Source organism: Augochlora pura, chromosome 4 (assembly GCF_028453695.1).
Source record: "Augochlora pura isolate Apur16 chromosome 4, APUR_v2.2.1, whole genome shotgun sequence".
Lineage (NCBI taxonomy): Eukaryota > Metazoa > Arthropoda > Insecta > Hymenoptera > Halictidae > Augochlora > Augochlora pura.
Genome location: NC_135775.1, coordinates 837,445 through 862,232, shown reverse-complemented (window position 1 = coordinate 862,232; position 24,788 = coordinate 837,445). Strand labels below are relative to the sequence as shown.

Here is a 24,788-nt window from a genome sequence, read left to right as displayed (position 1 = left end):
AGAAAGAGAGGAAGCTGTTCTCGAAGATGGAAAAGGATGAGATTCGATCAGAAATATATTATAGCGAATGAGAGATAGAAGGTAAAGGCAAAGAGAAGAGATAAATACATGCGCGCTTCTGGCGGAAAACGTTCGATCGAAAATAATTATTTCTTTCTTCCATCGGAAAGACATTAACAGAACTTTTATAATAACAATGCCGATTTGATTCGAACACCTTTAACCAGAAGCGGCGGAGGACGGATAGACAGCGGAGAAAGAGAATAGATAGAGAAATCGAGTTTACAGACCGACCGACAGACAGACAGCAGACAGACAGACAGAATATGCGTATGATGATCATACAGCGACACTGAAATGGACAAATGGATGGATCGATGGAGCAGATGGATGGACGTGTGGTGGCCAGGTCATGAAATGAAGAACAACAGAATGCATTTAATGAGCGATTGTTTATTATGCTCTTATGGTCACTTGTCATACAGGTAACGATGCTTTCTCATGAGTGAAAATAGTTAATATATTATGTTTTTTGTTTTGTTTGTATCTTTTTTTTCGTAGCTTTTCCTCTTTTCTTTTTTTTCTTTCATCATATCGTTTCTTTTCCCTCGTAAAGAAGAGTGTTCTCCTCCCTCTTCTCTCTCTCTCTCTCTCGTTTCATTATAATTATTTAACATTGAAATGGAATAACTTTGACGATGAATAAGAATTAACAATTCGATGCGGGATGCAACTAAACGTGGTTAAAGAGAGTGGTAAAGTAAAAACCGCGTCCACCAATAATACACTATCCGTATTTCTAGTCCGGTTTTCTCTGTGCTCTTTTTACTTTTTTTCATTCTTTTCTCGAGATAATATACACCTATATCGTCACTAAATCATCATCGTCATCGATCAGCCTGCTGCGTAAAATTCATCGCGTTTTTTCTCATTTTGCTCCGTGTGCCTATTCAGTTCGTTTTGCTTTTTTTCCCCGGAGGAGTTTTATCGGTAATTCTTTCGAACAATAAAAAAAAATAACAACAAAAAGTAACGCTCCTCTGTCAACCTAAATTCTCCTGCAGCTTTTTTTCCTAGCTGTATATATTTATATATACATATCATACATATACTCTTTCGCTCACGCGCGTGCTCTCTCTCTCTCTCTCAAACTTTCTCTCTCTCTCTCTTTCGTCGATGCAACGACACACGCGTGCGTCGTATATGCGTATATATGTATATATATACATATTAATAGTGTGGTGCCTAAAGAGGTCACTCGGTCAGGGCGGGTGGGTGTCAGGGGGCGGGTGGTGGGGAGGGGGTGTGGGGGCAGGGGCGTGTGACCCTATTTCGAAACGCGTCCCTGCGAAAATCGGTTTTTCGCCACGGTCTCTCTGTGAGGTCGAGACGAACGAACGAACGTCGAAGGGGAAAAGAAGAAACGTGCGGAAAAAGAGAAAGAAAAGCTAGCGCATCTATGCCTCCTGGATCGTTTTCGCGACGTTTTCCAATTTTCTCTATCCCTCTCCCTATCTGTCTCTTTTTTTTATCTCTCTATTTTTTTTTCTCTTATTCTCCGGATCAGCCACGGTGAAATTTGGCGGGTTCCAATTTCGGACCGAGTATTACCGCGGTTCTCGGTCGCGTCGACATGGAAACGGAACACGCTCTCTTCTCTCGCACACACGCTTTCCGGGGTCCGTTCTCCCTGCCGACCCGAGCCGAGAAACGCGTCAACGATTCCCCACTCTCTCTCTCTCTCTCTTCCCTTTCGTCTGGTTTTCCTTTTCTTTCACGCTGGGGAATCGCGCATCCGGCCTCGTCGCAGCTCGCCGGGATCGGTCGACAAAACGATCGGCGCGAAACACGCGTGGTCGACCCCCCTATGCCTCGCGTCCTCTTAATCAACCCCTTGCCGTACCATTTTCTTTGGAATTGGACAATTTTTCGGATCGGAACGATTCCTTCGAAGAGAAAGAAAATTCATAGTTATTCTGTTTTTACGTGTACTCGAAATATTGTTGAAACATCGAACATAATCTGACATATGAACATAGAATTTTATGTCGATTTAAAGGAACACGTTACTGACACGGCGAAGCGTTAATTCAGGGAAAAGAGGAAGCTTCGAATGAGATGCTTTCGGAACGTTCTGATAAATCTGCTAGAACGAAAATATAATGGTAACAAATCCTCTGTCCCGTAACGATTCGGCGAGGCAAGGGGTGCGCGGGCAAGCAGCTTCGTTCGCATGTTCGCGCATACAGCGAGAAATCAAAGTGCACACCGTCGTTGTTTACTCGTTTCCTTTTCGACGCGCGCGCGGAGAGTTATTTTTGCGCGACTCCGCCGGTAACAAATTATTTATAAAGCGAATCGATGAACAGCGAAGATCGCGTCGTCGATCGAAAGCGAAACGGCGTCTCCGCGCGCGGTCCCGGCACTTTTTTTTTTCTCTCTCGCTGCATATTAGGTCGTCCCATAAAGCTCCCGAACACCATTTTGTACAGACAGTTTCCTTAATCCTGGTAACGAACGATCACAGAACGTTTTCATATTTTTTTTTTGGCTTGCAGCCCGGTGAATAAGCGTAACCGTTTGCTTCGAATTTATCGTGTATGTATATATATATGTATATATGGCGAGAGATATACGAGTGAATCAAGAAGAAATCGAGATGTGTGCGGTAATATATATATACAATATATATATATGGCGATGAAGAAAATGTTCAATACTGATTGTAGTGGAACGTGATCTGTTTTTTGTTTTGTTTTTTTTCCTTTTTTTATACGAATTCTTCGCGAGAACGACGAGGGACCGACGACGCTAATTCGGCTGGACAGTGTTTATAGTAATTTGAGCAGAATTCCTTTCGACCGCGGGAACGTTTTTTTTCTCGCGCGAACTTTCAAAGATTCGTGGGAATGATTGAACAGGTAAACATAACGAGAAGAGTTCTTGGCCGAGGAGCGGCCGTACCGTTGGCCGTTGCTCATCGATACGAGTGTTTTTTAACCTGTTGACCGGGCACGACGAGAGTCCACTCTCTCGTCCCTGCGAGTTCGTGATGCGCCTGATCGACCCGTTTCGACGACACCGTTCGCCGTGATTTTTTGATCGTGCCACAAAAACACGATAAATCCGCTGGTCACGGAAACGACGCCGGAAAGCGTACGTTTTCGCATAGGATCAGCGGCGAGACGACTCGCAAAGTGGTGTCGTTCGATACGTATCGATCAGGCGGCCGGTTCGCCGTGATTTTATGGGATGACCTACTACACAAACGCGCGCGCGCGTGTACATGGTCGGGAAGCATTGTTAACGCATTCGCCGGCGGTAATAATTCGAGATGGCTGAATACGTCCGTCGAAGATCGACGACCGATCGAGAACAATTTCTGTTTTCTCGTCGAATGCGTTAATAATCCAATCGACCGTCCGCGATCATCGTTCTCGCGATGACGCAACCGAGCTTTTTCGGGGGGATGCGATGGTGCTTCGCTGAGGGAAACAAAACGAGAGTAACGCAGCGTTTCGCGCCTCGATATTACAATAGAACGTGTATTTCGTCGAAGGAAGTCGTGAGAATAGAGGGGACAGAGCATAGTTTTCCGTACTGTGTGTTCATTTAAGTTTCTCTGCAGTTTTGTCCGTTTTGTCGCGACCGGTGTTTTTCACCGTCGCCTAGGATTCGCTTATTTCTTTGCTCGTTCAATTATTCGTTCGTTTGTTTATTTGCTTGCTTGTTTACTCATTTATTTAGTTATTCATTTACTTATTTATTCTCTCTCGCATGGATTCTCGGGGCACGACGGACCTTTTCTCTCTCTCTCTCTCTCTCTCTCGAGCGACACAGAGCGACGATCATTTTCCTATTAATTTCTCGCCTAGCTATTTTAGAGATCGCGACGCAAACGTGCACGGACGATGGATCGTGTGGTATCGATTGTTTCTCGATTATTCGTCGACGGGGGTGGGAACGATCGACGACGCCGCTGATCGTCTTCCCCGGGGATGATTGCAAAAACGATCGCGCCGGATGATCATCGAACAATTAACAGCCCTAAGACAGTAATATTATCCGTCGAGAGAGTCTTAATCGTCTATAGGTAATGTGTATGGTATAATGGTAGTAATGCATATTTTTTTCATTCATTCGCATATACGTCCGTACATACGTACACACATATACATATACTTATCGCGTGCGATATACCGCTCGCGATATAACGTATATATAAATATATGTGCACGCGCATACACGTATATATTCATCTTTATCCTCGAAAGAACAATGCGCTACTCTCTCTCTTGCCGTCAACTTAACGATTAATCAAATATATATATTTATATGTATATATATATATAGAGTCTCAATTAAATCTAAAATTCCTTGTTGAACCGTTCTCGAATGCTGAATCGCAATACCCTTTTCGGAGGCGAGACCCCTCGGAATATATTATATCTCTCTTTCTCTATATATATAGAATCTATGTATATATTAAAAAATACAATTTTGCTCGCTGCTCTTTTTATGCACCGTTCTCCTTATACCCCGGTTTTAAATGTTATATCCTGACGAAACGAAAAACAGAAAACAGATGATTCGACCGTGCCGCGGACCCGCGTCGCGTCACGATCGCTCTCTCTCTCTCTCTCTTTTTCTCTCTATCGAATGCTTCAACGGGTGGAATCGTGGGAAACGATCAAGATGATTTTCTTTCTCTGTGCTGTGCTGCTCTTTTCGTCTCCCGTCGAACGACTCGACGTTGCTTCTCAACATGTCTGCTTCTCGTCCCCCCAGACCTTCGTTCGTTCCCTTCGACGCGACTATAATCGTTCAACGACTATAGCCGGCCCCGAGCGACGTCAAAGGTGATCGCTCGATATCCGGCGTGTCGTGAAGGTGACCGTAATCGTTCAAGGTCCGGCGTTTACCCAGAAGCTATAATAATCGTTCAACGTCCGGCGACCAGTTTATTTCAAACGCGCGACCGTTCGATCGCGATTTATAGCTGCAGAAGATGATTTGGAATAGTAAGCAGCGGTGAATTATCGTCCCGATTGTTCGTGATTCGACGGAATATACGAGGTGTCCCAGAAAAGTCTAACAATGTGGAAGTGGTGGATACTTGAGGCGATTCTAAGCAACTTTTTCCTTTGCAAATATTTTGTACGACCGCCGTTGACGAATTATTAACGAAAAACGGCGACCAATGAGAGCCTAGATCAGCTGGCGGGACTGTGCTTTGTCCGCTGATTGGCTTGGCTGTATCGCGTTACTCGCGCTCGCCTCTCATTGGTCTCCGTTCTTCGTTAATAACTCACAAACGAAGCCGCGAATTGCATTTTTGCTAAAGAAACAATTGCTTCAAATAACCGCATTAATTCCTCGTTTTTCGATTAAGAGACACTTTTGGGACAGCCTGTACGAATTTAGTACGACCATAGGAACGGAATGGGTCAACGATTGGAGCAAAATCGATTGGCTCGTTACTCTCCTCCGTTTAATACGTCGCGTTAATAAATACAATTAAGAAACTCAAAGTAAGTCTTATCTCCTGTACTAAAACGATCGAGCGATTTCCATAGAAAAAAAGTCAAATAAAATTAAAGCGCCTTGCTTCGGAGCCATTGAAAAAAAAGGATCACGAACTGTTCTGAATCACAAACGAGGAAGAATGTATCAAGCCTTGTAACATATTATATAACATAATGTTATACAATGTTACTTTATATCAGACGGTATCAATTTTTCGTTTCTTTTCAACGAGCGAACAAATATGTGAATGTATCTATAAATTGTAAAGTACAATTATAAACGTGTAATTTAGAACGTACGAAGTAATACGTGCAATAGAAAAACCTTTACCCCCTTCAGGAACTTATTAAAAATTATAAAACACTCTAACAATAAAGCATAATTCAAATATAATTGTACGTAACTTTAAAAATAAAAAAAAAAAAAACAAAATTTGCAACCAATGGGTTATCATGTCCGGTGTCCGATGAACGCACGAACAAAATAGGAAACTGAAAAAGTGGATTGTTAAAAGGTTGAAAACTCGCGCGGTCAACCGGCGAAACAAAAAGAGCCATCGACACGCTCTGCCGGCGAAAGCCGATTAGACTTGGTTGGTGCTCGTTAGCATCGATTACGGCAATTTGTGAATTTACAAGATCTTTTATAAGATCATCGACGACCCACATGCGAACGTCATGGGGCCGTGGACGACGCGTCGGGATGAAAATAATGTTCCATTTAATCCGAGTACGAGCGGTTGCCAGATTTTGCTCCAACGACAAGCAGACTATGCGGCGCGCTCTGCATTATGCAACCGCAATGTTCGCGCAACATTGGTCGTTCAAGGCCAAGGCGGTCGCGTTCCCCCGAGCATGAATCGTTCGGCGGGAAATTGAAAAAAGAAGAGAGCGATTCGGAGAGTGCGGTGTGCCGCGCACGGTCGTCTCGTGCACCTCGTCTTATATCATTATTTTACTTTATAGCCAAAGGAATGTAAGGTACAATACTTGATCGTATATTCCCATCATCAGCGACGAACGCGTCCTCTCTCTAATATACGTGGTACCTCTCTCTCTCTCTCTCGCACACACACACACATACACACACGCACTCTCTCTCTCTCTCTCTTTCTTTCTCTCTGTCTCTTGCTCGCTCAATTTCTGTCACCGTTGCTAACACGTTTTTCATTTTTTCTTTCGCAGCCAGCTGCTATCAATAATTTGAAATATTCGTGGAAGATAATGCTATTTTATTCGCGTCCGGGGCGGCGTGACCGACGCGCCGGCTACCGCCGCACACCGGAGGCCTTAATTAACGAAGGTTTAAAGCACAAACGCGCGGCACTGCGTTTCGCGGTGAAATCCTCTATCTTTTTTTAATCTTTTAAATCGTATCTTTATTATTTTCTTCTTTTTTTGTTTTTGTGGTTTTGTTTGTAATTTGCGTGTAATAGGCATGCAACATTTTCGCGCGTTATACAACATTTGTGTGTGATGTGATGTTTTCCCCAGGTGTTTTTCATTTTTTTTTTTCATTAGAGTGAGTGGGTGAGTGTGTCCTGTGTGTGTTCATTTTTTTTCCTGGTGTGTACGTGAATGACGCCGAGCTGAGTCGTATGAACATGAGTGTGTGCACAGGTGTGCGCTCACCGACGAGTGGGCGCACGATAATAATTCTCTCTCTCTCTCTCTCTCTTTCGCGCGCACTCTCGTAAGTTTCGCGACTTAGCGATTTATTAGTCTACTTATACTCAACAAGGTACTTAATAGTTTTCCTTCCGCTCCTTCCCCCCTCCAGCGAATCCCCGAGCTGCTCTACAAGCTACTTCTCTATCCGTCTCTCTCTCTCTCTCTCTCTCTCTCGAACAACACACCGATCCTCGTTAAATTATTCTCCGTAATTCATTTACTTTATTCTTATTTGTTTGTTTCTTTGTTTTATTTATCCATTTGTTTATCCTTTTCTCTCATTTTTTTGTTACTTCTTTATAGCGACTTTTTTCATCTATACATTAATATACGCTTACCCAAAATAATATACCGCGTGTATCAACAGTCTAAACTCTAGAAGTCTCACTTCCAATAAAATAACGTTTACGCACAGTTTTTTGTACAACCCTCTTAGTTTAACGCCAGTCGACCGAACGAAAGTGTTCTCTCTCTTTCTCGTATCCGTTCTATGAAATTTACTCGAGTCTCTCCACGATTTTTCTTTCTCATCTTTCTCTACATTTATATTTATCTCTCTCTCTCTTTATCTCGCTCTTTTAATGCATTGCTATTTCGAATACGCTGACGCTCCTCCACCCTAGTGCAGCACTTTCGCGCGTGCACATGCATTTCTGATTTTATTAAGCATCCTCGGGCGGACTTGTTCGCCTCCATCGGTGATAATACTTTCTCGGTGAACACATTATGCGCTGGAATCGAGCAAAGTCAGTATATCCCCTTTCTCTCTCTCTCTCTCTCTCTCTCTCTCTCTCTTTCTTAGACAAAAATAAAAATTTCTGCACTTCGACGATAAATTTTTCTTGCTCTCTGTTTTCTTTCTTTCGCTATAGTACTTTATCTTTCTATAGCACTCTGTGTTTCCCTGCAGTTTATAGAAAATATTTACAGCCAAAGTGTTCTCATCCCGGGTCTCTTGATTTTTCTCCCGCTGCTCGGCCATGGGCGTAGCAACACAGGCGCAAATTCATTCTGATCTTCTCGGTGGAACGTATCTCTTCGGAACACCCTGTACACATTGCTGTCGGATCGAACGTCGGACGCTCCAGCTCTACTCCGTTAATGGTTCACGAGCGATCGATCATTACCGAAGGCCAATTAGACGCCGAGGATTTAACGAATCTACGACAGAGACGAGCAAGCGACACATTGAAACGTTCCATCAAACATTATGACATTTATAAAAAAAAGTAGTAACATTCGGAATGGACGGTTAAGACAAAGAAATTATTTTTTTTGTTCGTAGGCCATAATAGCTGTCCTGCCAATTTCAGGCGCACGGTATTTCGAGCTATAGGATTAAAATAGACAAGTATTATGACCGTAGAATAATCAATGAAATTCTGAGGAGAAAAAGTATTTAAGATTTCCAAAATGATCGATGAAATTATGAAATCTATTTCGAATGAAATACCGAAAAAGCTGGAGCATCGACAATTTTCATTTCCATAGAACGCGAGCCGTATGCAAAATGGCAACGCGTAAAGCTGTCGTACCGTGCACTCGTGCGTTATCAATGGAAACATCCGGCGAGCAAGTTCAGTGATTAAGACAATTTGTTTGCTTGTTCCACGCGACAAAAGCCTTCTGCTGCTCCATCCCTCCCTCTCTTTCTCGCACACACTCATTCTCCTCTTTCCCTCTCACTCTCTCTCGTATAATAACTAAATTCTGCTCTATTGTCGATTCGACGCAATGCGATCGATCGCTATGCGCTCCTTCCGTCTGCGTTACAATATCTCTGCACGTATCCGCTCGTACGTATGAATGCTCCTTAAAGAATAGACTTTTGAATCGGTTGTATACGCCTTTTCTGCTTGCCATTCCGCCGACAAAATGTTCCAGTTTGATTCTGAGTCGAACGATCACGAAGATTCGAAATTCGAAAGAAAAAAGCGTGCCGTTCTGATCGTTGATAGGCCCTTGAACACAGCCATTGGCTTTTGTCGTCCTTTGACTTTGTGTCCCATTCCTGTCCGGACAACGGTCTTGCCCGCACGCTGCGACAGCCACTAGCGGACATCGCACGGCGTTGAAGAGAAACGGCAGCGTTCGAGATTCCTCGAATTTTGGGGGAGCCTCTCGTTACACGACTTTCAAGGCGCGCGTGTTCTTCGACTGTGGAATTCCTGTCGGCGAATCGAATCCTTACAGAGCGAACGAAATTCTCACAGTGCGAGACTGAAACTCTGAACTTTGACTCGTTGAAACATTGAACGGAAAAAAATTGGGTGAATCGAGTTTGAAATTTGTCCGTGCTCGCGTTGCCCTCGTGGTGTGTCCACTATGGCGGCGAACGAGCCGGTAATAACAGTTGCGAAACGAACGGTTCGACTCCAAGAGAAAAAGAGCAAGCACAGATCCTTCTATCGCTATAAGTAATCAAGAAGTCGCCTGTTATCTTCGATTCCGTGTGTCTTTGTTTCACAGAGAAATTCCATCGATCATATCGTGCGGTTCCGTAAAAGTAGAAGTTCGGCTCGAGAGAACTTGGAGCTTTTTCTTACGTTTTTTCTCGTGTCACTTTTCTTTTTTTTGCTTCTTTTTTTAGTGGTGGGTGGTTGTTATAGTCGTTATTATCTCTACGCGAATATATTAATATATAGATATATTTATATATCGTTTTCCCTTTTCGTTTCCCTTAAATTCCTCTGTAGACGTGAAAACAATTCTTTGTACACTGGCGAGAAAACCTAAATAAGCAATATACAGGTGGTGGTGGTGTGTACGTTCTCATTTCTCATAATACTTCGTAACGATTCAATGCACCGGGTGTCCCGACCGACTCGAACCCATATCGACGCTCGTCGACGAGGGAAACGAAATTTTGCTCGAGGCGCGTATCGTTTCGTTCGAATTCGATAACATTGCCCGCGAACGATTCGACCCTATTGTCGGCAGCGGTGGTGTTTATGGTGATCGCGTTAGGTGGGGTACAGCCTGTGACGATACCTGGACCCCAGAGTGTGTTAAATCCACCGAAGAAAATACGGATATTTTCGTTTCGTCCAATGGTAAACGTTGATTTTGTCGAAAGCCGTAACGCTCGAAGTAGTATCAAAATGATAACAAGTGCAATTTATTGTAGAACAAGGAATTGACGCCGATGCCGCGATCGAAGAACATTTGATTTAGTCTCTAAAGTTGAGAACAAGTCGGACTCGACACACTCCGATTCCGGGGTTCCAGCTTATTGGTATACACGTATACATACACTCATATACGTATGGTATATGTACTCACGTACACGTATTAGGTATACATATATGCGTGTACACACGCAATGCGCGAAATAAAACGTATATACTCCGACGTTATTCGAGAAAACAACCTGCATCGTATCGCAGAATATACACATCTTTAACAACACGTTTCTACCGTCAAAAACGTCAACAAGTGTGGCTGATGGGATATCAATATGGCACTAAAGTGATCGGGTGGAGTTTGTGTGTCGTGTGAATGTCGTACGGAAAAGAAAAAAAACAATTCATTTATTCGTCCCCCCTCCTCCTCGTCGTTTTATTCTCCTAATTGCTCTTCTTCTCCGAATAAGTTATTTATTCTTCTCTCTCTATCACGTCCCCCCTCCCTCCCAATACTTAATGATAAATTCCGTCGCGTCACTATTTCCCGTGTCTCTCCTCCTACCCGCTTCCTCAATGTTCCCTTTCTCTCTATCTCTCTCTCTGTCCACGTGTGTCTCTAACCTCTAACCCCCGAAATATAATCTTTGTGTTTATTCGCGCGCTATACAGGTAAAATGGAGTCTATGCGAGTGGTGTGAATGGGGATGATGGAACATGAATTATACGATGTAGCCTAGCACACACAGCCAAGTAACGCGACACGCGAGTGGGCGACGCGCGCGCCAAAAATTCAATTACAGTTACTGTTTAACAATAGTCATATTAGAATCGAGGCGAGTCAATGCAATTCCTACAGTTTTTTTTTCCCTCGTCCTTATCTTCTTCGTTATTTTTATTCGGTTACACCCCCCTCCCCCTCCCCTCATCGCTCTATCCCTGTCTATCTCTCTCTCTCTATCCCGACCATTTCCTTGATGTACATATGCAGGACGGAGCCAGCGCAAAAGTCATTGCTTGAAACGATCGTCTCAATGAAAGATACTTTGGATGTGAATCGAATGGCTTTGTGACCGATGAAATATGTCTGCAATGCTTTTATTATAATTCTGTGCGAAAAAAAGGTATCTTTCAGCGAAACGACAATTCAAGCCGAAGCGGTTCCGGTTCTATGTTCCCCACCCTGTGTATGTACGATATAATATACATGTATATTACACATATATATATATAGCAGAACACACTATTATCTGCACACGCGAGAAGTGTGTCATTGATCCTCCCTCTTTACCAATGCCTCCTCTCTGTAAATATCATATATCTCCCCCTCTGTCGATTCGATTAATTGGATTAAAATGTTGAACCTGTAATGACGACTTTTTTTCGTTTAACCTTTAATAAGAGATTTAAGACGCTATCTACACATCTACACCTATTTTAATTGTGTACACCTAACCCGCGACCGCGAACACCAATTCTCCCTCTCTCTCTCCCACTTTATTTCCCTTCCGTATTATCTTGCGTGACCGTATATCCCCTCTGTTAAACGTTTAGCTTTACTTCTTAAAGAGAAAATGAGCGAATGAAATGTGTGTATCTTCGAAACTGTACAAAAACAAAAGCGTCGTATGAAACAAGAACCTTCTCCCTAGATTACGCGTTTCCTTGGCAACTGCCAGCTTAATTAAACTAACAGTGTGTGGTATCCTCTCGTTAAACAACTCGTAGGTAACATTGACTGGCCAACCAATACTGTTTTGCCACTTGCATAGAGGTATTTGTGTATCTTCTCCTTCGTGTTCTTCTTCCTCGTCTTCTGCTTGTTTTACTGTTCTTCTTTCTTTCGCTCTCTCCTTCTCTCTCTCTCTCTTTCTCTCTCTCTATCTTTATGTATATATATATATATATATATATTTCTTATCTCTTTGAAATCGTTCAACGAGGCTGACAATTCTGTTGAACCCAAAATGGAACTCAAGGGTTCTACAAAGAGACTCAAAGGTGATCATTGCTTGTCAGATTTCTTATCCAACGGTCTGAGAGCGATAAACATTCTTTAATTCAGGTTTTTGCAACGGATGAGCTTATAATATGACATTGTTAAAGATCTTTCAAGATACTAAACATTGTACAGACGTATAAACTGCTAAAAGGAAATACTTATGTGTTAGCTGATCGCTATGGCTTGTACATGTATAATCTTCTTAGTTCTCGCCGTAAGCACAAGGAGACTGTCGCGTGCGTTCCCAGGCGGAACGTGTCATTTTTTTCCAGATATCATTGTAAACGTTCGCAACGTACATAGCATCATCCGTGTATTATTCTCCTTTGCCCTGCTGAACTACCGTACGCCATCTTCTCTCTTTTCCTGCGCAAATAAATTCTTCAATTTTACACACTATCAATTGTATATCGTGGCATTTTTTTTTTGTTTGTTTGTTTGTTTGTTTTCACGTACTGGCAGCTGATGAACGTATCCCTCTCTCCCCTCGACTCTCCATCACAGCTAGTCTTATTATAAGTAATTCTGTTCTACTAAGGAATGTGTTTACTGAGAAAACCGTAACCTAGTCTAATTATCGTGTGCTACCTACAAGTTGTTTGGCATAGAGATTTACTTTGCAAGACGATAGCGTTTCGTTTTAATTATTTAGATTCTTTTTTGCTTTTTGTTCTTTATCAATGTGTGCACATTACGCGATTCGATTATTCGTTATATCCCTAATCGACACAATTGAACGAAGACGATGGCTTTGACCTCCGATGATCAAGGAAAAATGAGACAACAATTACAAAAAAAAAGAAGAAGAAAAAGGAAGAAAAAAAACGAAAGTCGTGAGAATGATTGTTTCGATGAGGTTGACAATATATTAGAAACATTTGTGTGTGTGTGGTGTCGATGATGCAACGCTAAAAAAGAAAATGTTCGATACACTTTGCTATAGGACTCCCTTTGAATGATTCGAATGAAACGAGCACGATGTTTTCCTACTTATAAAGAAGCAAAACAAAACAAAAAAGAAGAGGAAAGATCTTCCGAAAAGAAAAAGGTTCTATGAGATAAAAATCTAGTCGTTTCCATTGTCGAACCGGGTGATTAATAAGATCAGCGTTATTTGCGACCAAGCACAAAATATATAAAAATTCTCGTTCGCTAGCGAATGACCGCGAGCGTTCGATTTACTCTGCGAAGCGGAAATTTGTCGTGTAATGATAGATTCGGCTAATACAATGTAAATGAGCGTTACGATTTACAAAAAAAAAAAAAGATTAATGAAACGACGATGCAAACAATTAATGAACAAGATATAAAATCATTCGACGAGTGTTCGCCTGTTTTTTGGCATCATCGTCTGGAACGCACCTCTGGCCACAACCGTTTATTGCGATCGAGGCGTGCAAAAAGTTGCAAGGTAGTAGTAGAAAGAAAGTGGCAATAGGATACAAAATCGACGATATATCCAATGGATAATAGATTTAATGTGATGATGCGAGTAACTAACGAAGAAATCATTGTACCTTCTCAATCAAGGTAGAGAAATATTATGCTGCCATTAGAGTGTTAAATAACGCGACGGCTATCGAGAATAAATCAATTTATATAAATTAAGTTAATTATATATAATATGCGACGCTCGTAACATGTTCTACTAAAATTCCTCGAATAGATCTATCTACAGCAACCTAACAATAGTTTGCATCATTATCGTTAAATCTCGTGACTTCTCAATGCCACTGGGCAACACACACAGTGAAGTTTCATCGATAATAGTTCACATAGAATTTATGAATAAACTTAAAACCATGTTTCACGTTCGCGGACGCAAAAATATTTTGTCAACAATGTTTATAATATCATTCCATTCCATGTGTATATGTATATATACACATATACATGCACATATATACACGAAGATGTATATATATGATTATATTAAAGAATTACGAATTCTCTTTCTGTAGTAATCTAATTCAAAACCTTTTTTGTGTTTTATGTAAGTAATGTATGTATGCTTGTGTGTATATACATATACATATACATTGTATATTTAGTTGTAATATATACATAACATATATATGTATATATGTATATATAATTTTTACTCTTCTCTTCCACGCTTTCTGTCTCTCTGTGTAATATATTATTACTCATGTTATGCGATATTTATAAATATACAAGTTATTATTTTAAAGAGCGGTGAGCCAGCGCCCCCAGCTTATATGAATTGTACTCATTGTACACTTATATATTTCATTTTGACGCTACAGCTAACGTTCTTTTCAATTTATTTTAACTAAACCCATTATTGATTACCGCCTATCCCTTATATATCACCCCTTCCTAATATACCTACCCCCCTCCCCAAAAAAAAACGAAAACAATGATTCGAAATCGTTTTTTTTGTCTGTTACTCGAATAGATGGTAAAACATCGTTCTCCTCTCTCGCCTAGCAATTGGAGTAGAAGCTTTTGTATTTATCATCGATAATTGATCATAAACAGAAACAAGAAATTTGTCTTTCCTCTATTTAAAAATCCATTCTCTACCTAATAATTTGATTTCAATGTCAAGGTGCGATCGTTTAAAGATTCGGTTGGCTTAAATAGAATCCCATATATACATCTATATATATATATATATAGATACATATACAATATACACACACACACATATATATATATATATGTACATATGTATAAAGCAGCATCATACAGAACCCAAGGATGTATGACACGACTACTGATCCATGGCAGATACTTTACGCAAGATTAAACACCTGCATTAAAATAATCTCAATCTTTATGCTTCGCTTAAAGGTACTCAAATTCTCATTGCGCACAGAAACAAGAAACATTTGCGAGATTTAACAAATATTTTCCATTTCCGTGTTCTGCATCGATAAATATTTATATTACTTTAAGAAAAAAAAAAGAAAAGAAACAGTGATAAAACGTTTTGGAAAAAAAAAACAAGAAACGAACATGTTACTTGGGAAGAAAGACACTCGATGATTAATTAACTCTATTGCAAAACACGAATGTATAATATATAAATATAAAGATCTCAACGTGACAATAAAAACTGTATCTGTGCAACTATAACATAAAGGAATGACGCGAAAAAAACAAGGTGTCCGTGTCGCAACATTTTGCAATCGGCAAAAGTATCGACAAATATGTGTAAAAACCCTCTGTGTATGTATATTGAAGCTCCAATTGTATTCAACTGATGTACCTTGAAACTAAAAATAATTAGACAAAATGATGGTTTCCGTGTACGAAGTATATAATATAATCTATACAGTATCGTGTGATGACTTCTGTTTATATATGGAAAACACTATTCGCTCGAGAACCTTTCTCTCTCTCTTTCTCCCTCGCTCTCTCTTTCAAAATGATAAATTATGTTGTTAAGTTTACCACCTAGCATCCTAAAACAGAATGATAACATTTCCTTGTCCCCTAAGGTAAGAAAGAACGAGGCTCGACGCTAATACATTTCTGTGTAGGTATTAATCTAAACGCTATAATATATAGATGGGATGAAGAAGATACTTTTGAGAAATAAAGGCTTTGGGATTGAGAATAAAACTTGGCAATATAAGGTATTATGTTACTCACATCTCGCTGGACCAGCCAGCATTGTAAATATATAAATATATGTTTATATACGTAGAATAGATCTCCCTTTATATGTATATTCATCTTTCCAGCCAAGTTATTTCCTCTGGTTCGTTAAATGTAAGATCTTTGGTTTTGCCAAGGTGGTTTGCTCTCTCTCTCTCTCTCTCACTCTCTCTTTCTCTATCTGTGTATGTTAAGAAGCGTTCTTCGAACAGTATGTTCCGAGCAAAGAGGTCGCTTCAAATATAGCCTAATCATTTCATAGTTCAAGGAACAGTTCAATACAATTAACGTTGCGAAACCTGATTTTTCCTTCATCATTTTATAAAAAACGAATGTTAAGTAGACAATATACGGGATTGCTATTTTATATTCCTCGGATTGGAGTCATTCAAATTATGAGTTCTGTATGACCTTGTAAAACTAAGAGTGTGTCTCGAGTTCGATTATGCTTCTATGCGTGGTAAAGAAAATATACATATACACGTACGTGTACATACATAGATTTCTTTTTCCACAAACGAAACAATTATCCCCATGTCTAACCATCTCCGACTCAATCTTCCAAGAACAATATATTATGGCTGGGATCGTGGCCATTATCGTTTCTAATGTAACAATAGATTTCTTTTTTTTTCTCATGCCATCTCTTCTTCAATATGCTCTACCATACAACTAGATATATTATGTGACTCTGATGTGGTACGTGTTTGTGTTATTCGTGATAAAGCCCCGTAACGTGGTGTATCACAGAACAATTGTAGTAGTTATCATATATATAGATATATATACATATATATAGATACATATATATACATATATATATATAACATATAATATTCATATACCGTAATAATCTTAAAAGATAGATAAATGTTTTGACGAGCCATGATGGATGCATGAACGGTGATGTGAGAATGCAAGCGCTATAGTGATGTAGCGATAGATGACAACGGGTGGTAGGTGGTTTTGGTGGTTGGTGGTGGTTTCGGGCGAGTGTGTTTCAAAGAAGGGAGAAAAGAGAGCTACCGCAGCATCATCTCAAGATGCGAAGAGGTGAATAACGGAGCTCAATAATGGGGATGAACAAAAGTGCTGTACTTGAAATCAATGGATCATACTGGCGAGGGCATTCTGACGTGCACGTTTCGCCTCCTCTTCGCTGATCCTCTGCTCAATCAAATATTGAGCAGTTTCGATCGCATTAGGATAACCCGTGATAGTCACTATGCGATTCCTGGTACCAGGAGCGAACATGCCCTTCTTAGAGATTTGTATGTTGGCGCCACTTAGGTGCTGTATCTCAATGAGGGCACGACCACCGGGTCCCAGAATAGCTCCCACTATAACCTCTGCAATTTCCATGTCTACTTTCTTGGTCTCCTTGCTGTTGGCGTCTACCTGTGTAGGACTCTTACTTACAAGTGATAACTGGTTAGTGCCCAGGCCGAACGAATTGTTGTTTAGATGAATAGCACTGGCGGCTGTGTTGTTTTGTCTGAACGGATCGAACGGCTCGTATCTGTCTAGTGTATTGCGCGGTGTGGGCGATGTGGATCCAAGTGCGGGAACCGTTCCAATTGGCCCGAACACGCCACCGTTATTATTCGAACCATTCGCCGTTGTGGTGCTGTCCATCGGGTTCCCAAGGTAGCTCATGCTGGAAGGCATCCCGATGGTCATCCCGAGGATGTTGTACTTGGCGAGCGTCGCGAAGGCAGACAGAATCTCCGTGGCGGCCGGTTCCACAAAACCCATAGTCCGTAAATTTAACTTTATATGTTCCAACAGTTGCGTTCTGACGGGTGCTGTGCCCGCTGTTATTGCAGCCTCCAGGTCCAAGTTCAAATTCAGACCAGCACCGTTCAAAAGGCTCACTGTAAATCAGAATTAGCAAAGTCGTGATAATTGACTAGCGCTAGAAGGACCTTCCATCTCCGATTGAAATTTTTTTTTGAAACCTCACCTGTGTTGATGCCGGCTGTAGATGTGTACGTGGGAGTGGTTGTCGGAGCTTGAGCATAGGGACTGCCTGTGGGATTGTAATTAGCTACGGGGCCACTTACGTCAGCGTAACTAACGTTGGGGCATGTACCACTCAGCGGATCGCCAGCCACTTTTGCTAATATCATCATTAACGCGCTACGATTGTTCTCCTTCTCTCCAATCACCGTAATACACCTCTCTTGCAACGATACATCTTTTGCCTTTTGACTAATTTGGACATAAGAACCAGATTCCTCTTTGATTTGTTTTATGTAATTTCCAGCTTTACCTATTATCATTCCAGCGGTGCTGTTAGGCACTAGAATTTTCACCTGGAAGTACAGATTGGTCAGATACTGGTTACTGTTAATACAGATGTTTATCTACGATGTATGCAAAAACAATGATAAGCTTTATCAATACCTGCTTGTCTCTCTCTGCCGTGGTTTTTCCAGATTCAAAGTCAACAGTGGTTTTTAACGTGAGATCCGGTTTCTCACGAATTTTATCCATAATGAAGTCCATAACTGCCATTATAGCTTCCAAACTGCCTGTTATCAAGCATACCCTTTCCGTGGTGCCTAACAATCAGAGTACATTGTATCTGTGTTCTCTAAAAACAGCACAGTTCAATAATTCCTTAACATACCTGGGTAGAAGTCATGAGATTTGGACATTTTGACTCTGGCTTCTGTATCTTTCTGTAATTGGGCGATTGTGTCTCCACCCTTTCCAATAATAGCTCCTGCGGCCACACTGGGGACCAGTACTTTGAGATGATACGATCCATCTCCTCCTGCAACAAAAATCCCAACAATGCCATCAAACCAACTGCATTAGGACATCACTTTAAAAAACGTTAAAGCACACCTCTTTCTTACTAGTACAAATCTCTCTATGACTCACAGAACTCAAAGTACAAATCGACCAATCTCTGTTATCAGAAGCTGAGATTTCAGTGCATTTGGATAAACTATAGACTCTAGTCTCTCATGGAGAACTTTGAAATGGTGACTGCGAGCCATAGTCTACTCGACAAATCACTGTAATGCCTAATGAAGAATGTCACAAAGGTATGCCCAAACATTTCTGTAAAGTGGTCACACTGAGATAGAGTACATTGTAAATGGAACAATTCTGTCTACGAGAACGGTACACTAGGCCGATTAGATCCATCGAGGAACACGCGGAAAGAGAGAGTTGCACGGCGACAAGGCACGCGAACCGACGAGAATGAGACGAACGTACCGCGGCTGTATCATTTATCTCGTAATTAGGCGAGCGAAGGATAGCGAAGGATAACGAAGGATGGCGAGCGTGACGCGGAACCGCGCGCGCGTCCGAAGTTTCGCTCTGCGTCGAGGGCGAACAGCTGTTTGACAGATGGAAGCCCTGTGCGCTCGCTCGGCTCGCTTCGCGGCGACCTTGACCCGCAACCTCGCCAGCGGAACGGTGTGCTCGGCTGCCTGACAACTCACCGATACGCCACATCCTAGTAACCGTTGCTCGAAACGGGTGGCGGCGGCGGCGTAGACCGCGTTCCCTCGTGCGAATGATTTCGCGGCGACGGTATCGGGTCTACGACGACGATGGCACTGCACTGTCGCGTGGTGGTAGTACGCGGCTGCGACGGCGGCGGCGGCGACGATCGACGACGGGCACGGGCTACGATCGGCACGGAATCGGCTGAACGGGACCGCGGAACCGCTCCCGGGCTGGTATACGCCGCGGTGTCGGCGGGTACGACGAAATTGCAGAGTCACCGAGCGTGATCGACAGCCACCGCCACGGCAGCGATTCTCCATTAACGATGTCCACAGAGGCACGACCGCCCACGCAGGAATCAACGACGAAGAGGACGACGACGACGACGACGACAACGTTCTTGGCCACGATGACAGCGAACGGTTTGTTGCGGGAAAGACGAAGAGGAGAAAAAGAGGACGATGTTGACGATGACGATGACGATGACAGAGGGGATCGAGATGGAGGCGGGGAGCTTCGAGTAAGGGCGCGGAGAGGGGAAGGGAGAGAGAAAGAGAAAGATAGAGAGAGGGAGCGCGACGATGACAACGATGACGTTGACGGGAACCGTGGAAGCGTGAACGTCAATCGGGGAAATAATGTGTACACGGAACAGAGACGGGAACTTGGAGAAAAGAAAGAAAAAGACAACACGCACCGTTGCTGGCGAAGATATAGAAAAGCTCGCGGTCACTAGATAATCGGGCTCCTCGCGAACAGATCGAGGAAAGGAAAAAAAAATGGGGAGATATATACGAGGAGGAAAAGAGAAGGAGACGTGGCACAAGAGGATGCGCGAACCGCTGTGCGGTGCACCGTGTTCGCGTTCGCCAGCCGTTCCGTTCGAGAAGTGGGAAACGAAAGGGAACGGCTGCCTGCTAGCCTGCCTGCCTGCCTGGTTGCTTGCTTGCTTGGCTGGCGAGCGAGCAAGCGATCGCTCGTTTGTTCGCTGTGTCAACAGCAGCAGCACTAGCAAGACGAGATTGTCAAAGGCGCGCGCGAGAGAGAAAATAGTGGGACGGAGAGAGTAAAGAGCGCGACGTTACGGGAAATCGAGACAGAAAGAAGAGAAAAGAATAGAAAGATGCGTAGAAATGATCGAAAGTCGAACGGAGACGGATAAAACGATCGTACATGCATGTTTGATCGGTCGGATGCGTATACATATTGATATATACACGTATATTGAGAGGGGGGGGGAGAGGTCGGGTGGGGGAAGAACGATTGACGGAAGGCAGCATAGGAGAAGAGTTTTTGTTTCGGTGGACAGTGGAGAAAAGCGATTGACAACACGCGATCGAAATACCTGATCCGTAATGTGACCTCTTCGTCGCGCCATTTTCCGTGTCGCAATCGAGCGGCCGCTTCCTGGAGTCTGCAATCTCCGGGGAGGGACACGTCTCCATTCCTGAGTCGGCGGCCATCTTGGCTCGTTCGTTCGCGCACACACACAGCAAGAGAGTGAAACGGGGGAGAGAGAATGAAAGAGAGAGACGGGTAGAAGGAGACGGCGACAGAGACGTATGTATATAGTACTCGGTCGACACCACAGTGAGAGACGATGGCCGCGACCGGGGGCAAGTGTCGTCCGAAGAAACAGAGGCAAGGCGGAGGAGACGCACCACTCACGGACCGAACGAACGGACGAACGTACGCACGACCACGATTGCTAGTTTCAGGCGGAAGGAAGGGAGACCACGGACGTACGTACGTACGTACGGACGAACAAACGACGGACGCTGTCTCTCGCGGGGTGCCGCGTCTCACTGGCGACGGCGACTGCTCGCGGCTCCCTTGCCAACCAGCTGGTTGATACTCGATGGTGTGCGCTGCTGCCTCGGCCCGCGGCCCTCGCGTTCCTCTCTCGCGCGCGCTCGCTCCGTCCCGCTCCCGCTCCGGCTCGCTCCGTCTCGCTCGCGCCTCTATTGGTCCCGATCGCCAGCCCACCTCTCCTTTTCCCACCAGCCCTCGCGGGCTCCGTGCACCAGGGACGTAACGTTCGACCTGCACCAGGGGCGTCTTACCTTGGCACTCGACGCACGCATCGATTCCCATTTTCCATCCGGATTTTTCTCGGTTTCTTCACGCTCGAACCTGACCGTTCACGTTCGCCGGATCCGACCGACCGGACGGATGCATCGCGATCGTTCCCGATATCGATCCAACAACGATCCCGTTTTTCTCGTCCATTATCGAGCGATCGAGAATCCGATATTCCATATTATATAATTTATTGGTATTGCCCCGATGCTTTCGTAAGCTTGCCCAACAGCCGATAGATGCGCGCGTGTCCCGCTATCGGACGATTCCGACCGATCGCGTTACGTCCGACGGATTTTCGTTGCACGCGAAAAGAACGTTGGATCGATGAATTACTACTCCATCGATTGATTTCGCCCGCTAAACTGTCTACACGGTTGCGCCCGCGAATTACCCTGTCGTACTGCGCATAAACAATTCACGCATTTTCCTCCGGAAAAGAACGGGCATGTTCGAAGCGTCTCGGTTTGTTGATCGGTCCAACGGTATTTCTACAAAACCATGTCTACGCTGTAAAAACTATTTTCCTCGCCAAGGACGTTAATCTCGTTGCCGTTGGTGCGCACTGCGGTATGACATCATGGTTTCGTGTGTATGTGTGTGTGTGTGTGTGTGTAAGCGGGCAAGGGAGAGAGAACGTTTTTGATTTTCTGGCGATAGAACTTGAATTTTCGAACAATAGGGGACACACGGTTATCGGGCTCGTTGCCTGTCGATCGGTTTTTATCGGCCCCTATGACTGCGTGTTATGCACGGCAACTCGAACCGCGCTGTTGTCCGTTTGCTACTCTCGCATAGATGAGTAATTGTCTACTGTTCTGACGAAGTTCCGTTCGCAAGAACAGTACAGGCTATATCTTCGAAATTAACGTGGACATTGGTCGAAAAATATCGGCTAGCCGTAAATTATGAGATACCAGGGGTTCCTTATCTAGCAACGGTCGTAGAGGGGACGAAGGGACACGGTCATTTTTCTTTGAAACTTTTCATGGCCGGCCGTGATGAATATTTCAGCGTCGAATTACGACCAAAGGAGTATTTTTAAAAGTCTTTATCTGAGGTGGTAGTAGCAGCGTAGATAATTAGCAATGATTCGGCCGTTTATAAATACAAATCTTTCCGACAAATCGATCCGCTACTCGGCCCACTCGAAACGCTGTGTATCGACTGCCCGAGAAACTCGATGGATCGTTTTCAATTGGTTTTTCCTCTGCAAGGTTAAAAATCGAGTGAACACGCGCGCGCGTGCGCGTACTACGAACATCGGCAATAATTACCGCGTTATCGGCGCTCGCGATCGAGTTATGCCTCTGTTACAGCACAATAGACGTTATTATTTTCCGCAACGAGCAGAAATGATGCCAGTGGTGGTCGGTAAACTGGCGGCTATTGTTTTCTAATATCGATTACAAACGCCGTTACACGTGTGTTACAGGTGTAAACCGGGGAAACTCTGAATTACGAAATCACGGGAATCTACTTTCCAAAAATACACTGTCGTCGGTTTTTCTTCTAAAACTTGCGACCGATCCACTATCGAACGGTGTAAAGTCCGAAGTTGCAGCAGCGTCAGACGATACGTAATTGCGCAGAGAGACAGAAAGAGAGAGAGAGAGAGAGAGAGAAATAGTATGCGTATGCGAGAGAGGAAGAGAAAGAGAGCGAGTAAAATCGAGAATGAGTAAGCGAGTATGAGAGTTAAGAAAGAAAAAGTTGTATTTCGCATTACAAATAGTCGTAGAAAATCCCTGCGACGTGTCGTATGCATACACAGAGAAGCGTTTAGTCAACAGTCGTGTGTCGCAATGCTGTTACTTGTGCCGCCCGTGTGTGCAACGTCTCTCGTCGTCGTCGAAAGCCGACAACAGCGACAATTCGTGAATTCGCGCGGGCTCTTCCCTATCAAAAGGTTGTCTTTGAGCCACGAGGTGGCTCCCTGAGTGCTACTAAACGGTTCGCCCGATAATACAACGAGGGAGAGAGACCGAGGAACGGACACGTCTCGACACACGTGCGTGCGCGTCGCCGTTTTCAGGGATCTTCGTCTCACCTGCACGAACCAATTTGTCCATCCCGTGATCACTTCCCGTTCAGGCCCTCGTGTTTGTTCGAACTGAAGGCGCAAACGCACGCACCGAGGCTCGACGCTGTTCGTCCGTGTGTACGGAATCTCACGGTTGTCTCTCCGGATCCATTGGTGTAGGTGCATGTAACACGTATGCTGTGCTGTCATGAATTTTTCGAGCGACGGGAGCTAGCGGTGTTGCTTGGTATATAATCACCGCACGACCTCGCTCGATTGCACTTCTTTTCCGTATGACGTGCACCGTGTTTCGACGCCGATCACGCTCGTTCTGAACTTCTGCACGCTTCGAAACTTTTATCCGCTGCATTCCTTCCTTTCCGAAAGTCATTTTTCCCTCCACTCTGTCCAGCTAATTCATCCGTTTGAAAGCGCAAACTCAAAATTCTCCGAGACACTCGGTCTTTTGGGACTGCTGGCCGGCGATTGAGTAACGATCTTGGAATTCTGTTCCCTTATTGCGTCACCTGTCCAGCACTCGGATGAGGTAGCCTCTAAATAAATATACATACATATACATATATGTTGTGTTCACCTATATATATATATATATATATATATATATATATATATATATATATATATATAATGTGTGTGTGTGTATACATATATTCATGTGTCCGTAGACAGAACAGTTCCTAACCGGTTTATCGTGTGATTTCCGATTGTGATACATAGACGGTTCTCAGGAGCGTTACCTAACCGCTAAAGGAATATAAGTTCCTTTAACGTGTGTTGTCCTTGTCCCACACTGACTCGAGTGAACGAGCTAGATCCCTTGCACTCTTTTAGACTCCGGGTTAGCAGGCTGTCCATCTATACTTAAGCGTGAGCGCATATTGTGCTGCACGCACGATGCATACATTTAAATGCTTCTCCAAGGCCGTTGCATACTGACACATCGACACACTGCTTGCCGCCTAGTGCAACGTTGATCATAAAATCGTGGGTCACTCGGAGTTTCTCACCTCTAATTTCGTACAGATTAGATTTCCATGCATGTTAGCTGGCAGATAAGCGAACGACGTTATTGTGTCGTACAACAGTATGATATATGTTTATGTGTATCGTACGAGTGCATATTTTTTCCAAACACGAATAAACGATCTTCTGGGTAACATGTTGTGACATATTCGATCGGTTATTAATTCTTCGAGGCATTCCAAGAAATACATTAGTTTTCGCACATCGAATATTATGCAAGCGGAACA

General features: G+C 43.4%; 1 protein-coding gene across 5 annotated transcripts; it reads right to left on the bottom strand.

Annotated features, from left to right (window-relative positions):
• Positions 1–433: 433 nt before the first annotated feature.
• Pasilla (RNA-binding protein Nova-1-like protein passilla) lies at positions 434–24,758 on the bottom strand. Of its 5 annotated transcripts, XM_078179384.1 has the most exons (7): positions 24,221–24,758; positions 23,545–24,071; positions 18,580–18,726; positions 18,354–18,511; positions 17,911–18,262; positions 17,367–17,821; positions 434–8,357 (listed from the first exon to the last, which is right to left on the bottom strand). In XM_078179384.1, exons 2-7 carry the CDS (start codon positions 23,564–23,566, stop codon positions 8,349–8,351), a joined length of 1,143 nt encoding a protein of 380 aa, XP_078035510.1. In that variant the 5' UTR covers positions 23,567–24,071; positions 24,221–24,758; the 3' UTR covers positions 434–8,348. The 5 variants fall into 5 exon arrangements, with proteins under 5 accessions (XP_078035510.1, XP_078035507.1, XP_078035511.1 ...); XM_078179381.1 differs by lacking the exons at positions 23,545–24,071; positions 24,221–24,758 and adding an exon at positions 20,761–21,139; XM_078179385.1 differs by lacking the exons at positions 23,545–24,071; positions 24,221–24,758 and adding an exon at positions 19,409–20,537.
• Positions 24,759–24,788: the final 30 nt, after the last annotated feature.

Bases quoted from the DNA above. Each gene is read 5' to 3' on its own strand.
- Pasilla (XM_078179380.1), bottom strand. From the start codon at position 20,878: ATGGCCGCCGACTCAGGAATGGAGACGTGTCCCTCCCCGGAGATTGCA. The intron at 18,727-20,760 runs GTATTTCGATCG...TTTTTGTTGCAG, and splicing joins GAGGTCACATTACGGATCAG to GAGGAGATGGATCGTATCAT. The intron at 18,263-18,353 runs GTATTGATAAAG...CTGTACTTCCAG, and splicing joins CGGCAGAGAGAGACAAGCAG to GTGAAAATTCTAGTGCCTAA.